The sequence below is a fragment of the Rhinopithecus bieti genome, unplaced genomic scaffold, assembly GCF_001698545.2.
Source record: "Rhinopithecus bieti isolate Rb0 unplaced genomic scaffold, ASM169854v2 scaffold_1017, whole genome shotgun sequence".
Taxonomy (NCBI): domain Eukaryota; kingdom Metazoa; phylum Chordata; class Mammalia; order Primates; family Cercopithecidae; genus Rhinopithecus; species Rhinopithecus bieti.
The window spans coordinates 5426083-5443804 of NW_016803657.1; the positions used below are offsets into that span (position 1 = coordinate 5426083).

Below are 17722 nucleotides of genomic sequence, written 5' to 3' on the forward strand. Positions count from 1 at the left end.
AAAAAAAAAAAAAAAAAATCCAGAGCAAGTGTGTCTAATTGGCCATGCTGTGTCTCAGACCTGGTACCTATAGAGGCAGTGGTCTGGGAATCTCCAGATGTGGTCCTTTCAGCCTTTAATTGAGATAAGCCCCATCTCCACAAAAGCTCATAGGGTGGAGAATTCTCCAAATACAGGGAAGTGGTTCAGCTCCTAGGTAGACTGAACATGTCAGATGTCTAGTCCAAGTAATTGTTCCTGGGCTGAGATGGACCTGATGCTGCTTCCTAAAGAAATTCTAGGGTTGTTCCAGTGGTCCACTCAGAGATGCAGGTGACAACTGAGGCTTTCTCCTATTAGCAGAAATGGACATGTAAGGCCTTGATTTTTGTTTGGATTTTGTGTTTTATTTTCTTTGCCATTCCTGATGATGAACTGGCCCTGGAAAACACTGTGTTCGCTGGGTAGAATTCTGCCTTGATAGAGTGAATGCAAACATTCCCTGCTGTGTTGATTTGAAACAGGAACAGGCATTTTCTATATTTTAGTGGCATATGGTGCTAAGATTTTATCATACTTTCTTGTAAAGAGCCAGGAAACTTTGCCTGCTTAAAAATGTGTGTTTATAAACAATAGACTTACAATGAATATTCCCATCTGTTAGGTGAACATAATTTGTGTAGGAATTCCCATAATAGGTGGAGGACTTTGCAACTTTTTTCATATTTTTTTCCCTGGTGAGACATTAGACTAAAGAGATGGTACAAAACAGCATATGCTTAATATTCGATTTTGTCTCTATTTCTCCCTGTTGTTTGAAAGCAGTTCTATTTTTGTGCATTAGTTCATAGGATTACTATAGAAATTCGTAAGAATTTAAGACCTATTTAGGTACTGAAAAACAGGAAATAGTAGAATGAGCAATCATATAAATATGGTTATGTTGCAATGATAAAACTGTCTTTGTAGTGTTTCAAATACCTACTGCAATGACTTGTGCTATTTCTTTCCAAAAACTTTTCTTGACTTTGTTTTAAGCTAATCTCAAAAATCCCCTCTATTATAATCATAGCGTGTAATAATCAAAGCTGCACATACTCCTGGTCTGGATTTGTAATTTAAATAAATGGCGTTGGCTCTTTATTATTGTGATTGTATTCACTAATTAATTTTGTTTTAGATGAGCCATTCTACATAAAAGAATAAAATTTTTAAGATTAAAACTCAGCAATATTTTTTCTCTTCACAACAGATTTTATTAATCCTCCCCTAGGAGCTCAAGAAGCTTATCAGAGGGAAAACATAGTTTGATTAATTTTGCTTAATCTTGAATTACCTGTGTTGTCCAAATGTTTTAGTCACTTAAAGTTTTGCCTATCAGTTCCTTTTCAGGTTGCCTAATTGTACATACTTGAATAAAAACATGAGCAATTTGTTGAATGTAAGTGATTCAAGGTATGCTTGGGAACTGAGCAAATACAGCATAGCACACACTTTGTCTTTTACTTGATTTTGAAAACGTTTCTCTGGTTATACTTTGTAAAAGGAAATACTTTTAAATTGTAGACAGGTATTACTGGAACATCTTTTTTGGGGGGTAAAGTATACCATCATTCTGTTTTCTTCTTCCCTTTGTGGAAAGTAGTCTATTCCTATTTGAGCTCCTTCTCTTTTCTTTTTCTTTTCTTTTCTTTCTTTCTTTTTTTTTTTTTTTTTTTTTTTTTTTTTTGAGACAGGATCTGGCTCTGTCACCCAGGCTGGAGTACAGTGGCACGATTTTGGCTCACTGCAACCTCTGCCTCCCAGGCTCAGGTGATCTTCCCACCTCAGCCCCCAAGGAGCTGGGATTATAGGCTCACACCACCACACCTGGCTAATTTTTGTATTTTTTTTGTAGAGACAGAGTTCCGCCATATTGCCTAGGCTGGTTCCTTTTCTTTCTTTTGATAGATGCCTTCCCATATGTGAAAAGCATCTAAGCCTCACGTCTTACTCTTTTGTTTTTTGTTCAAATATGATGTACCTTATTCAACCGCAACGTGTATACCTTCACTTTTATTTTTTAATATGATCATCAATAGAAAAAGCTGTACATATCCAATGTATACAACTCGATGAGTTGGGAGATAATTATATGCCCTTGAAACTTTCACCACCATATATGGCATAAATCTCTCCACCTCCAGAAGTTCATTCTTATTTTGTGTGATAAAAACACCTAAGACTTACCCCCTTAGTAAACTTTATGTAATACAGTATGATTCCTATAGACGCTATGCTGTACAGTAGCTCTGTAGGACTCACTCATCTAGTATAGCCGAAACTTCCTGCCCCTGCATTCTTCCCCATTTCCCCTCCCCTGTACCCCCGAGTGGCCACCATTTCACTCTCTGCTTCTATGAACTTGACTATTTTAGATTCAAGAGTATCAGGTAGGATTTGTCCTTCTGTGTCTGGTTTACTTCACGTAGATGAACCTAAAGGATATCATGCTATGTAGCAAATGCCAGGATTTCTTTCTTTTTAAGGCTGAATAATATTCCATTGCATGTATACACCGTATTTGCTTTCTCCATTCCCCAGCAGACACCTGGGTTGTTTCCATGTCTTGGCTAATTGTGGATAATGCTGCAGTAGATGTGGGAGTGCAGACATCTGAGATCCTTATTTCAGTTCTTGGGAAATATACCCAGAAGTGGGATTTGGGGGTCATGTGGTCATTGTATGTGTAATGTTGTAAGAGACCTCTATACTATTTTCCATAGTGGCTATACCAACTTACATTCCCATGTATAGTAGTTCCTTTTTCTCCACGTCATCAGCAACATTTATTTTTCATTTTTTGGTAGTAGGCATCCTAACAGGAGTACAAAGACATCTATCTCACTGGTTTGGGTTTGCATTTCCCTGATGATTAGGGACATTGAGCCCTTTTTCATATACCTGTTGACCGTTTGTGTGGCTTTGGAGAAATGTCTGTCTAGTATCTTTGCTCTTATTAAAATTAAGGGGTTTTTTTAAAGCTATTTTTTCATGATGTAGAGAGTGTGTGTGTGTGTGTATGTGTATGTGTGTGTGTGTGTATGTGTTTTGAGACAGGGTCTTGCTCTGTCGCCCAGACTGGAGTGCAGTGGTGCAATCTCAGCTCACTGCAACGTCTGCCTCCCAGGTTCAAGTGATTCTCCTGTTTCAGCCCCCCCAGGTAGCTGGGATTATAGGCGTGTGCCACCACACTGGCTAATTTTTGTGCTTTTAGTACAGACTGGGTTTCACCATGTTGGCTAAGCTGGTTTCAAACTCCTGACCTCAAGTGATCTGCCTGCCTCGGCCTCTGGGATTACAGGCAAAAGCCACCACGCCCGACCTCTCATGTATTTTGGATATTAACTCTTTCTTGGCTGTGTAGTTTGCTCACACCTTACTCTTAATTTGTCTGTGAATGTGGCCGAGAACTCAATTACTGTACCATCTTGGGCAACTTAGAAGGGGTGGGCTCCGGAGTTGTAAGACTCATCAAGTGGCTGTTGGTTACCTATCTTTATTTGCTGGTGGATTTTAAAACACCCTAATTTACAAAACCAGCAGTAAACCTAAAGCAAGGTTTTTATAGAAACTATCTTTTAATTATTTTTTTTCCTTTGAAATTATACTAAAAAGTGTAGACAGGCATGGATTTGAAGGATGATTACTTACAGTTGCAGAAGTGGAAAATACATATGAAATGACTTTTAACCTCTGAAAAGTTTTAAAGTTAACATCAGGGCATACGTGGAGAAGTCAGGAAAGGAAGTGAATACGTTATGCTGAGAGACATCCACGTTGGTGACTGGAGAGAGACGTCCTGATGGCATTGCTTTCTCTGCCCTGACGAGTTCTACATCTCATTCTGAAAGTATTCTTTGCCCCTTTGTGTGGAGTGACACAAGACATCATGTTCAGACTGTTGCCAGTTCTAGAAATAATCTTTGGAAATTCTGACGTTCTACAGAGAGAGAATTTAAATGATTTTTGATTGAGAGGGCTAGTTTAAATGCAGTGACTTTTAATGATTTAACCTTTCTCATTCAGCCAGTTGTGAGTTATATCCCCTATGTGCATGGCGCTGTGCTAGATACCACGGTTACAATGATGAATAAGACAGAAGTAGATCCTAGCTTTGAGTGATATTTATAGCCCAGTTGGCGAGACAGGTATCAGGGCAATCATCTCAGAAATACACAGTAGTTCTAGTTAGTGTCATGGTTAGGGAAGGATTGCACAGATATTAGGTTACCAAAAATAAAATATTCGTTGAGCATAGACTAGATGAGATGCCAGTGCCGTTTGATAAAATAGCACCTGATGGTTAGATATAACTGTTGAACACTGGATGTAAGCATTAACACTTCTTTTTGCTATTCAACAGGTATATTATTCCATCTTTGCAGAAGCTCGATGCTGGGTTTTACCGCTGCGTGGTACGAAACAGAATGGGAGCACTCCTGCAAAGAAAATCAGAAGTTCAAGTTGCATGTATGTGTACAGTACGGAGATGTCCAAATGTTACAGAACAGAGTGTTGCTGGGGAGTAAATCAGAATCACTTTTCACCGTTGTAGGAACTGAGATTTTATCTTTGGTCCTATTTCGGGTAGAATAATTGCTCAACTCAGTGAGAGATAAGTAAGCAGCCAGCGTGGCTGGCCAGGCGAGGGGCTGATGAGGCAAAGGCCACTTTTCTTCATTTGAAAAGACTCAGGATCCTACAAGGCCCTGGGGATGATGAAAAAGTGAACGGGATGCTTTCTGTCTTCGGAATCAGCTGCTCTTAGCTTGCACTACGTTTGGATTCAAAATGTTATTAAAGTATGAAGTTCAGCCCATTTAGGTCAAAGTTCATTCATTGTCGGTTCTTTCCAGTGACGATTTGTTTAGAAATCTTTACGCCGCACCACAAAAAGCACTTGGACAGTGAGCGTCCCCAGTGGTATTCATGTGATATAGTGACTTATTAATTCTTTATTCAGCAGATCCTTTTTGGAGAATGAAACTTTTAAAAGTAAACGAAGGAGACATCAAGAATGCAGGAAGCTTAAATTTTCATGTAGTCTTGAGGAGAAACAGGAGAGCGAACTTGGCCTATGCAAAGTATTTAGTCCTTTTTCTAATTCAAAATCTGTGAAGAGTAAAAATGGACTGCCAGCTTTATTTTATATACATATTTGTATATAAAATAGAGACATAACATATATAATAATTATATGTCATATATATGTGATATATGTAATATATATATAAATAAATATATATTTGAGACAGGCTCTATCTCTGTCTCTCAGGCTGGAGTGCAGTGGCACAAACATAGCTCACTGCAAGCTTGAACTGGGCTCAAGTGATCCTCCCTCCTCAGCCTCCCGAGTAGCTAGGACCGCAGGTGTGTGCCACCATGCCTGGCTAATCTGGCTAATTTCTTTTGTTTTTGGTAGGGGAGGGATCTCACTGCATTGCCCAGGTTGGTCTCTAATGCCTGGCCTCAAGTGATTCTCCTGCTCCAGCCTCCCAAAGTGCTGGGATTACAGGAGTAAGCCTGGCTTGTTTTATTATATTTATTATATCTTGAATGTACTACCAAAATTTCTTTTTCTTTAAAAGTGAGCAAAACAATGTTGTAAGATGTTAGATTACATTTTAATATATCATTATAAACCTTAGAGAACAAAAGAGCTCCTGAGTTGGGCTGTACTTTTTGGTGATGACAGAGTTTCCTCATTTGTCATTTTAACCCCAATTAAGGCTTGTAGCTTTCAGTGTGAGTAGGTGAAATAAAATAATATGTAGTTATTCTACCATAAGCCTAATGACTGGGTGAAGTGGTGATGCTATACATGTTTGCTTTTAAAATCACTACGAAGGCTTAAGTTTTTCTAAATTGTGATGTCGAAGAATGTTGCAGAATAATTGAGAACTTTTATTCAGTTGAATGATTGAAAATGTAATTATTAGAGTGAAGATCAATACCTAAATTATGTTTTAAGAAGAGCTTCAAAATTATTATATTAAATTCTGTCTTATAAAATTGAATTTTGCTTAATTATGTTTTAGTTTCTATTCTGTATCTCTAGCTCTTAGATTTTTTTTTTTTTCTTTTCTTTTTTGAGATGGAGTCTGCCTGTGTTGCCCAGAGTGGAGTGCAGTGGCGCAATCTTGGCTCACCACAACCTCCACCTTCCGGGTTCAAGTGATTCTCCTGCTTCAGCCTCCCGAGCAGCTGGGATTACAGGCGCCCGCCACCACGCCCAGCTGATTTTTGTATTTTTAGTAGAGACGGAGGGTTTCACCATGTTGGCCAGGCTGGTCTCAAACTCCTGACCTCAGGTGATCCGCCCGCCTCGGCCTCCCAAAGTGTTGGGATTACAGATGAAAGCCACTGCTCTGCCTTTAGTTTTTTTTTTAAATCTTTCTTTTCTCCTTTGCTTTGATAACAGATTTCATTTTCTTTTAAAATAACTATGAATATTTTTCTAATCTGTTTTGTTGGTTTGTTTCATCTTTTCCCTCAAATATTAGATACTGTCACATAGAAAATGTCTTTCGACTCCAGAAGACATTGATAATAGAGCACTTCCTTGGAATATTTCAAACTTATTTACATTTAAATAAAAATACACTATTTTGCCTTATCTATTTGTATATTTTATTTGCATCTGACCATCATATGGAATTTTATTCAAAATTTCAAATGTTACTAATTTTTAAATTAGCCATTTATACCTACATTCTAATAGCTGTGTTTTGTCCTGTGACTCCATTTTGTAAACGTTTTTTACCAGTACAACAAATACTGGAACAAAGGCTAGTTGCCCCAAATTAAGTCAACAGTATGGGAGTGGGAGGATGCTGTATAGACTCTTCAGTGGTTAGGAAATATTGCTCCCGAAAGATCCATGTGGGAGACAGTGACCTCACAAATGAAGGGAACAAACTGAAGAGAGCAAGGTCCGGTGCCGAGCTGGAACGAGTTTGAAAGATTTAGGAGCTAGGAGACATCCAGATGCATTTTCTGACGGTTTCTGAGAAAACTGCTTCATGTGGTTCTAGGGTGGCTTCAGCACTTCACTTTCAGTATCAGACAGTTGCAGACATTCCCTTGTATTATCAGGTAGAACAAACACCATGTGGCTTTGCTGACGAACGCGCAGCCTGGGCGCTTCGGAGGCGCCTGACTTGGCTTGTCCGGTGCTTCACTCGCAGGCAGATCCGCGTTGGTCAGCGCTGCCGTGCAGTCTCGCTCGTCCCCGTGTGACATGTGGCAGCATCAGTGACTTCACTGTAACACGTACCTGTTTCCATCTGTGACCCCTTCCCTCCCCCAAAAATGTTTTCTAGAACTTGAAAGCGCTTCTTTTTCTCTGCAGACATGGGAAGTTTCACGGATACGGACCAGAGGAAAACAGTTCCTCAAGGACGTGCAGCAATTCTAAACCTGCTGCCCATCACCAGCTACCCCAGACCTCAAGTGACTTGGTTTAGAGAAGGGCACAAGATTATTCCAAGCAACAGAATGTAAGTTGCTCCAAACATTAAAGCTTCAAATACAATTTTAATGTCATTTGCTGGCCCCATCTACACAGTAAGTGTACCAATTAAGGTTACCAATGATTTGAAAAGAGCAAACTAGTCTAGGGGTCTTATCCTAATCTTTAGCAAACAGCTGTTTTAGGACTGGCTTGCATATTTTTAAGCATTTTAAGCAAATAACCATGTAATATTCTTTTTTTCTTTTGTTTTGTTTTGAGACTGAGTCTCCCTCTGTCATCCAGGCTGGAGTGTGGTGGCACCATCTTGGCTCACTGCAAGCTCCGCCTCCTGGGTTCATGCCATTCCTGCCTTAGCCTCCCAAGTAGCTGGGACTACAGGCACCCGCCGCAGCGCCTGGCTAATTCTTTGTATTTTTAGTAGAGACGGAGTTTCACCATATTAGCCAGGATGGTCTCGATCTCCTGACCTCGTGATCTGCCCGCCTCGGCCTCCCAAAGTGCTGGGATTACAGGCTTGAGCCCCCGTGCCCTGCCAATATTATTCTTCAGAATGTGGCGTGCCCTAAAACTAAAGCACCCTTACCCAACTTTGCAGTCAATTTTTTTTTTTTTTTTTGAATGTACTTTTTAAGATGCCATTGTCATCCCTGAGTTGGGTTTGGCTCCTAGTACTAATTTAATGAGTGCTGGTATTTACTTATAGAGCTGTGGGTTTTTTTCCCCCTCCTTTTATTGAGCCGTGTTTGATACTACTTTCTCTGACGATAAAACAGTAATTACTGCTTATTTCTCTTTATCCTTTTATCCTACCATGACAGTTTTATTTCTCTTCAACTAATTAGTGGTTCACCCATGTATTGCAGAATAGTTGCTTTGTGATTAGTTAAGCATTATTTCAAGGTGTTCTTGCCTATCTCACATTCAAGATATTTATCTAATGCCAGACAGGTTTTCTTCACTTGGAGCTTTAAGTGATTAGAAAGAACACTTGGTATATATTTCATAACTGGACATTTTACAACCTAATTTAAAGACAATATTCCAAACATAAAGGTTTCAAGGCTGAACATTTCCAGAAGAATCATGAAATGCCGTAAGCATGGGCCAGAAGTCAGATATTTATGCCGGCCAGTGGTTGCACTCAGATAAAAATTCATCAGGAGAAAACACTCTTGTTCTGCTTTTTTCAAAAAGAATGTGTGTGAGGTCATTTGCCAAATAGATTTTACATGTAACTGAAAGTTACTGTGGCAACCCACTTGCTCTCTCCGCTACCTGAGCATCTGTGGAATCCCTTCCCTAAGCCTTGTGATTCTTACCTCCAGCCCCTACCTGAGCATCAGAGAATCCCTTCCCTAAGCCCCATGTCTTCAGTCTTCTACTTCTGGATCAGAATCTGGCTGGAACCTAAATAATAATAATTATTATTACTATTAATAATTATATAATACTAATTATAATTAGTAATTATTATTTTGAGACAGAGTCACTCTGTCACCCAGGCTGAAGTACAATGGCGTGATATCAGCTCACTGCGACCTCTCCCTCCCAGGTTCAAGCGATTCTCCTGCCTCAGCCTGCTGAGTAGCTAGGACTGCAGGTGCATGTCACCATCCCCGGCTAATTTTTGTGTTTTTAGTAGAGATGAGGTTTTACCATGTGGCCAGGCTGGTCTCGAACTCCTTACCTCAAATGACCCACCCGCCTCGGCCTCCCAAAGTGCTGGGATTACAGGCGTGAGCCACCCCACTTAAGCTTATTTTACAAATGTTTCTATTTTGGTTATTGGGAACAAAAATTTGTATGTGTGTGTGTATGCAGAATATTTTAAAATTCTAGTAAAAATACCAATTACCTTAGAAGATGGGATAATTGCTATCCTTTTTTCTTTATTTGATTACAGGTTACTTAGATATCCACCTTTATATTGATTCCAATCATAAAAGATGCGTTTTGAGTTGGGATGAAACAAAGATGAAGGATCAATTTTTCAGTCTTTAGTAGACTGTTAGGCTTTAAAAAGGCAGGCGAGGGCTGTGCGCGGTGGCTTGTTCCTGTAATCTCGGCACTTTCGGATGCTGATTGCTTGAGTTCAAAGCAATCTGGAGTTTAAAAACAGCCTGGGCAACATGGTGAAACCTTATCTCTACTAAAAATTTTTTAAAAAAGAAAAATAGCTGGGTGTGGTGGCACGAACCTGTAGTTCTAGCTATTTGCTACTTGGGAGGCCGAGGTGGGAAGACAGCTTGAGACCAGAAGTTGGAGGTTGCAGTGAGCTGTGATGGTGCCACTGTACTCCAGCCTGGGAGACAGAGCAAGACCCTGTCTCCAAAAACAAACAAACAAAAAAGTGGGGGGATGGGGGCGGCAGGCAAGATACATTCTGGTATAAATATGCTAGAAGTTCCCAGTGCTGAGCACAATATGACCAGGCAATCTTAGGATAAATGTTGGGGGAGAATTGGTACCAGGGATGGGGAGGTAGTTTGAATTAGGCTTTCCTCTCAAACACTGGAGCTTTTTAGTTAATGTCAGTGGCAGCAAAATTCATTGTGGAAGAATTCTTTGAACTTAGTAGCAAATAAGTCTGTATTAATCCACCTGTTAACCTGTGTTTTCTCTATATGCATGAGACAACACTTATTCACAAGTCTGACAGGGTATAGAATGAAATAACTCTTAATTTCATAAATTTTTTAAACTTGCAAATGCATGCTAAAGCCTGTTTAATTCCTGGTGAGCTAATAAAGACAAGACACTAGTAGGCCTTTAACTTGGTGTAATATCAAACAAATGGTCTGCTTACAAGCGTGAAGCTGTTGATAAATCTCTAATCTCAGGAAATAATGCAGTATACCATTTTTTAAAGAGATGAGATGAGGCTGATTATGGATCTTTACACTTTTACAAGGCCCTTTAGTTTCATATTTTCCACCTCATCATCACCCCGCATTTATTAAGTACCTGCTGTGCAAGATTACATAAATAAGTATGGGTATGGTTTTCTCCACAAGTTTGTACATCATCCAAAGAGATACAGCTTTCATATCCCAAGTACACTGATTCGATCTTTACAAATTATATGAATGTATTAAATGATCACATGTACCCTGAAACTATGTACATCTATTATGCATCAATAAAAGTTTAAATGTTTAAAATTTAAAATCTAAATATGAAAACCCAGTATATTGCTTTCCATGTCTAAGAAAGTACAGCTTTTGATTGAAAATGGGAGGACATTTCTGCGTTCCTCCCACCCACGTGATTGATAGCACAAGTCACATGGCATCACATTTGTTATATACCCAGAGATGCCTTTTAAAAATGAGCATTTGACTCAAGGTGCTTCACACATATTGAAATGCAGGTCAAGCTTCTGCACCTGTTTTATTTTTATTTTTATTTTTTGAGATGAAGTCTTGTTCTGTTGCCCAGACTGGAGTGCAGTGGTCTGATCTTGGTTCACTGCAACCCAAAGTCAAGCGATGCTCCTCCCTCAGCCTCCTGAGTAGCTGAGATTACAGGTGCACACCACTAAGCCCAGCTAATTTTTGTATTTTTAGTAGAGACGGGGTTGCACCATGCTGGCCAGGCTGGTCTCGAACTCCTGACCTTGTGATCCACCCGCCTCGGCCTCCCAAAGTGCTGGGATTATAGGCGTGAGCCACCGCGCCCGGCCTTTCTGTACCTATTTTTAACCTCCTTGTGTGAGTTTGCTTTTCTAGTACATGTACCTTTGTCATGTGGTGAAAGAAGTTCGTTTTGTCTCCCCACCTCCATTTTTAAACATTATCTCATTATCTACTCTTAAAATGTGAACTTTAGGCTTATAATTAAATGATTTTTTTTTTCATTTTCAAGGGAAACAGTAAGTCTAATGTTTCCTAACTTGAAAAATTAGTTGAATAGCCTATTAATAATCTTAACAGGAGCTATTATTTATTGAGTACCTACTTTAAACATATCTTCTCTGATCCTCACAATTGCCTTCTGAGGCAGGTATAATTAGCTTTATGTATAGTTATCAGAATGGAAGAGTATGGATGTTAAATTACTTACCCCAGGGCCCAGAGCCGATACACGCAGAGCCAAGGTTCAAACCCAGGTCTGCCTGACACTCAGTCTCATGCTCGCTTCTGGATCAGCCTAATTCTTTCTACCTTATTTGCTGATCTTTTTTTACGTTTTTGATTATTTTTTTCCATACATTGCTCTAGTCTTCCTTTCTCATCTTTTAGAAGACCAGCTTTCAACTTGAAATAACATGGATTAACCTGGGTTTGCACAGAGGGGTCGAAAAGTGTCAGAGACTGGTAGGTTTTGAAACTAGAGTCAGAGCGGGCGCGGCGGCTCACGCTTGTAATCCCAGCACGTTGGGAGACCAAGGCGGTTGGATCAAGAGGTCAAGAGATCGAGACCATCCTGGCCAACATGGTGAAATCCCATCTCTATTGAAAATACAAAAATTAGCGGGGTGTGGTGGCATGCGCGTGTAGTCCTAGCTACTTGGGAAGCTGAGGCAGGAGAACTGCTTGAACCTGGGAGGCAGAAGTTGTAGTGAGCCAAGATTGCGCCACTGCATTCCAGCCTGGCAACACAGTGAGACTCAGTCTCAAAAAAAAAAAAAAAGAAAAAGAAAAGAAAAAAGAAAGAAAGTAGGATCAGAAAGATTTCCTGTTGGATTGGATGTGGGCAATTAGAGAAAGAGAATAATCATGGATAACTCTATGACTTTTCTTGGCCTGAGCAACTTGTAGGATGGAGATACCATTTGCTAAATAGGGAGATGATTTGGGGAGAAGTGAATTTTGTCTATATAGGTGGAGGATTTGGCAGTGTTGTCTGCAATCTGTTTTTGACAAGTTAAGTTTGAGATGCATCGTAGGTCACCAGAAGGAACCAATGATTAGATAGACATACATGTCAGATTCAAGATCAGCAGCAAGGTCTAGGTTAAACTTGTGAGTTGTTGGTGTATTGATGACATTTAAAGCTCTTTACAAACCTACGAAATAAGCCAGTAGGTGTACCCCCAAAGACTTCCATTGTATCAGTTAAAATGGTGATGCATGCCTATAATCCCAGCTACTTGGAAGTCTGTGGTGGGAGGATCACCTGAGCCCAGGAGTTATAGACCAGCCTGGGCAATGTAGCAAGACTCTGCCTACAAAAATAAGAAGAAGATGCTCTTGGCTGCGAGTCACTTTGGCTATCTTATGCAAAAAGAAAATTTATTGGAATATATAGAGAAATAAAGAAACCAATAGGAGAGGATTTCATAATAACCAGGACAACTCCTGAGGCCCAAGGAGCAGAGAACAAATAAACAGTGCAATGGCCTCCCAGGTCCTAATTCCTAGAACTTGTGAGTATGTTAGGTTACGTGGCAGTGGGGGAAGTAAGGCTGCAAAGCCATCTGGAGCTGATATAGGTGAAAGGATGGGACAAAAGGAAAAAGGCATTTTAGGGCAAGTGAAGTTAAGATCCATGACTGTACCCTATGACTTGATACAAGCTCAAATGCTGGCAGAGCTGTCTCCCAGCATCTCGCCTTAGGGTTTTAACCAGTGAGAGTCAAGTTCCATTGTCCCTGACTCCCACATGCCGGAGGGCAGAGGCCTGCTTCTCCCAAGCTTTGTGGGTCCCACTTTGGGAGGAGACAGGCTAACTTTCCTTGTTTTATACATGAAGTAGAGGAAATTCCCTGGATTTGTTTTGACCACCTCTTAGCAAGTATTCTTTTGCATGGTTGAGATCTGAAAAACACCATTGTCCTGAGATTTATGACTTCAGTCAAAACTCTGAAACAAGAGGAAAATTTTAGTTAGCATCCTGCTCTTTATTTTTTGAATTAACAGTTCACATTTGCACCCTGGGGGCAGGTAGAAAACTGTCTGAGTAGACAAGACCTACAAATGTGAACAGTTTTAGGTGGTTTGTTTTTTGGAGACACTCTTGCTCTATCTCCCAGGCTGGACTGAAGTTGAAGTGGCATGATCTCAGCTCACTGCAACCTCCAACTCCAGGATCAAATGATTTTTGTGCTTCAGCCTCCAGAGCAGCTGGGATTACAGGTGTGCCACCATGCCTGGCTATTTTTTTTGTATTTTTAGTAGAGACTTTGTTTCACTATGTTGCTCAGGCTGGTCTGGAACTCCTGACTTCAGGCAATCCACCTGCCTCTGCCTCCCAAAGTGCTGGGATCACAGAGCACCATGGCCAGCCAGTTTTAGGTATTTTTGACCAGCTAAAATGTTTTTGTTTTTCTACCTACATTTGGCCTCCTGGTATGCATAGGAGATACACAGTGCTGGAATGGCTGGATGAATGAATGTGAAGGAAATTCATGTAATGTCCACAGACTTCCTCAGCAGAAGGGGAAAACAAATGAGAACAAACCTCAAGGAAAAATGCTGTTGATGAGGCAGAAAAAATATCTTGGAAAGACAAACAGTAGTTTGAGAGAATTGAAAATAAGTTATATTCAGAATCCGAATAGGTAATTACAGGTTTTGTCTGAGAAGTTGAAAACGTGTATATTTATTTTCTGATTTAGTGAATGCAAAGTTTGCTGTCTTTGCATATCAAAGATGAGCATAGCTTTGTCTTATAAATACAGTCTAATTTGATAATAAAATTGTTCTGTGTTATTTTGGTTTAGATATATTTTCTTTATTTGCATTTATTTCTCAAAATACGAAATGTGAATATTGATGCCGTGCTGTATTTCTCTTTCCTCCACGATGTAATTTATGTTGGTAGTTATCAGATTAGAAAACAAAAACTTTGTACAGTGCCGTTCTTTTGCTTAATTGCAGGTTCTTGTGCTCAAATTGCATCCTGTAGCCTACCTGACAGGAATGTGCAAGCACAAGTATTCTTGAATGTTGTTTTTCCTGCACATGCGAAGTTTATAGATGAAATGTTTCAAACCTTCAGTCAGCTTTGCAGTAGACGACTTACCAGTAATGATCTGGATTGTGAAGTATGGGCAGTAAACAGCGTCCCAGGTGACTCAGAAACAGTCTGACTCATAATTGTCCGTGCTTAAATACTTGAACATCCGTTAACTTATTATCATTTCATTTCAATTTCTTCAAGAAAGATTTGTTTAACTTAGCACTTGCATTGGAAGTCACAACTTAATGTTCAAATGAAGTAGATCTGTTTGTAATAATATTTTTATAGTTAACTAGGCTTTCAAAATAATGTGCTTTTAAAATTTTATATTTTATAGGCATTTTGTAGATGTTTGTGGAGTATATCTATGTGTGTGAACCGAGCCATATTTGGTATAAGTAAAACAGACGGGTAGATATGGGTTCCAGGCCTGCTTTCACCGTAACTCTGACCTTGGGAGAATTACCTATTCTCCCTTTGCCTCCATTTTCCCATGTCAGTGAAAAAGGTTTTCTAACCACTTCTGCAGTCCTTTCTGGTATTAATGTTCAGTGCTGCTGTTAAGGAAAGGAGTGCCGTGGCAGTTGTTCCTCCCCTCCCTCTCTTTCTTCCTTCATGCATCCATGGACATTTCCTGAGTACTTGATTAGTGCCAGGCACTGTTCTGCTTGCTAGAGACAGAAAGGGGAATTGAGGCATCCCAGGTACGGCCTTCAGTGAGGTGTGTTCTGATATGGAAGCAGGTAATACACAGGATACTTTGGGGTGAGGGTGTCGCCACGCTGAGAAGACACAGTTGGGTGGGAAGAGAGAGTCCCAAGCCAAATGAGGTTGAATTGAGTGGCTAAGGACAGGCCCTCTGTGGAGGTGACATTTTAAAAATCACGTTATAGAGTTATAATTTACATATAACAAAATGCACATTTTTAAAGCATATAGGTGGATGAATCTCAATAAATACATACACAGAAGAATTTGCCATCCCAATCAAGAGAGTTCCTGGGCCCCTCCTGCTGTTAGTGTGCATTCCTGCAGCCCTGCCCTCCCACTTGTCTAATTTCCGTTACCGCAGGCTAGATTACTTGCTTGAGAATTTCACACAAATGACATCACTGAATGTGAAATCCTTTGTCTAGCTTCATTCATTCAACATCATTTCTGTGATACTCTCAATGTGATCCTTAATAATAATAATAATGAATGATTTTTGAGTGCCAGGCACTGTTTTAAGGATTTTATTTATAACAATTCACTTAATCTTCACAGCAGCCCAGCGGTTTAGTACTATTATTATCGTGGCTTTCCTGACGAGAACTAAGGCAGAGAGAGGCCAGCAGTTGGCCAGCGTGGGAGCCCTTTGACTCCCAAGTCCACACTGCTCCGCTGTGTCTATGAGGCTGTTCTCCCAGGTTGATGTCTGCAAGATGGGAAGGAGCCAGCCAGCCCTGTGGAGCTCAGGAGAATGAATGTTCTAGGCACAGAGGCCAGAAACAGAAAAGAGCTTGATGTATTTGCTAAACTGAGAGACTCTGGCCCTGTAGCCCCCGAATGTGGGAAGGAATCTGGATTTTATTCTGTACACAGTGGAAAGTCTTTGGAAGAGGTTGCTATTTTTTTTTTAAATGATTAAAATTGTGGTAAAACATAACTTAAAAAAATAGAAATAGGGTTTCACTTTATCATCCAGGCTAGATTGCCATGGTGTGATCATAGCCCACTGCAGTTTCAGGCTTCTGAGCTCAAGTCATCCTCCTGCTTTGGCCTCCCAGAGCGCTGGGATTACAGGTATGAGCCACCATCCCTGGTCTAAGATTTATTATTTTAACCACTTTTAAGTATAGTTAGTGGCACTAAGTGCATTCACATTGTTGTGCAATCATCACCATCATCCCTCTTCAGCACATCCTTTCATCTTGTGAAACTCTGTACCCATTAAACATAACTCCCTGCTCCGTCCTTCCCCCAGTCCCTGGCAACCACTGTTCTGCTTTCTGTCTCTATGAATTTGACTACTCTAATTATCTTGTGTGAGCAGAATCATATGGTATTTTTTTCTTTTCCACCTATTTTTAATTAAACATAGCATCTGAGATAACTGTAGATTCACATACAGTCAAAAGTAATAATGTAGAGTGATTTTATGTTCCCTGTAACCGGTTTTCCTGAATGTTGAGATCTTGTAAAATACTGTATTACGGTATCACAACCAGGATACTGACGTTGATAGAGTCAAGAAACAGAACATTTCTGTCAATACTAGGATTCTTCATGTTAACCTTTTATGGCCATAACTACTTTCCTCTTGCCCTCTCCCCTTCTTAAGTCCTAGTAACCACTAATCTGTTTTTCATTTCTAAAGTTTTGTCATCTCAAGAATGTTGTGTAGACAGAACCATGCAGTATGTGACCCGTGGGGACTGGCTTTTTTTTTTTTAACCTGGTATAATTCCCTGATTCATCCAGGTTATTGTCTGCAGCCTAGTTGGTTTCCTCTTGTTGTTTAGTGTTTCTTGGTGTGGCCATACTGTGTAGTTTATAATCATTGACCTGTTGAAAGCCATCTGGATTGTATCCAGGTTTTGGCCATGATGAATAAAGCTGCTACAAACATTCTTATTCCTTTTTTCTGTGCTTGAACATAGGACTTCATTGTGTTCACACACACAAATGCCCAGGAGTGGAATGACTAGGCTGTACGGTAGTTGCATGTTTACTTTTTTTTTTTTTTTTAAGGAAAATGCCAAACTGTTTTCCAGAATGGCTGTACCATTTTGTAATCCCACCAGCAGTGTGTGAATGATCACATTTCTCTGCTTCCTCACTAGCATTTGGTGTTGTCACTATTTTTTATTTTAGTCATTCTGATAGGTGTATAATGATATCTCCTTGTGTTTTTAAATTTTCATTTCTCTAATGGGTAATGATGTTGAACATCTCTTAATGTACTGATTTTCAAAAGAATGAAATTAGAAAACAAACTTCTTGCTGGGAAAGATGTATCCATGTATTTGAAAAGTCAGTTGAGGCCGGGCGCGGTGGCTCAAGCCTGTAATCCCAGCACTTTGGGAGGCCGAGACGGGCGGATCACGAGGTCAGGAGATCGAGACCATCCTGGCTAACCCGGTGAAACCCTGTCTCTACTAAACAATACAAAAAACTAGCCGGGCAAGGTGGCGGGCGCCTGTAGTCCCAGCTACTTGGGAGGCTGAGGCAGGAGAATGGTGTCAGTCCGGGAGGTGGAGCTTGCAATGAGCTGAGATCCAGCCACTGCACTCCAGCCTGGGAGACAGAGCGAGACTCTGTCTCAAAAAAAAAAAAAAAAAA

The 17722-nt window shown here is 40.1% G+C and overlaps 1 protein-coding gene across 6 annotated transcripts in view; it reads left to right on the forward strand.

Annotated features, from left to right (window-relative positions):
• Positions 1 to 17722, forward strand: part of SDK1 (sidekick cell adhesion molecule 1) — a 954524-nt gene that overhangs the window by 295878 nt on the left and 640924 nt on the right. For all 6 annotated transcript variants that reach the window (XM_017894742.1, XM_017894733.1, XM_017894760.1 and 3 more), the window contains 2 exons: positions 4385 to 4491; positions 7373 to 7520. In XM_017894742.1, coding sequence (XP_017750231.1) covers positions 4385 to 4491; positions 7373 to 7520 — 255 coding nt within the window. The remainder of the gene's footprint in view (positions 1 to 4384; positions 4492 to 7372; positions 7521 to 17722) is intronic.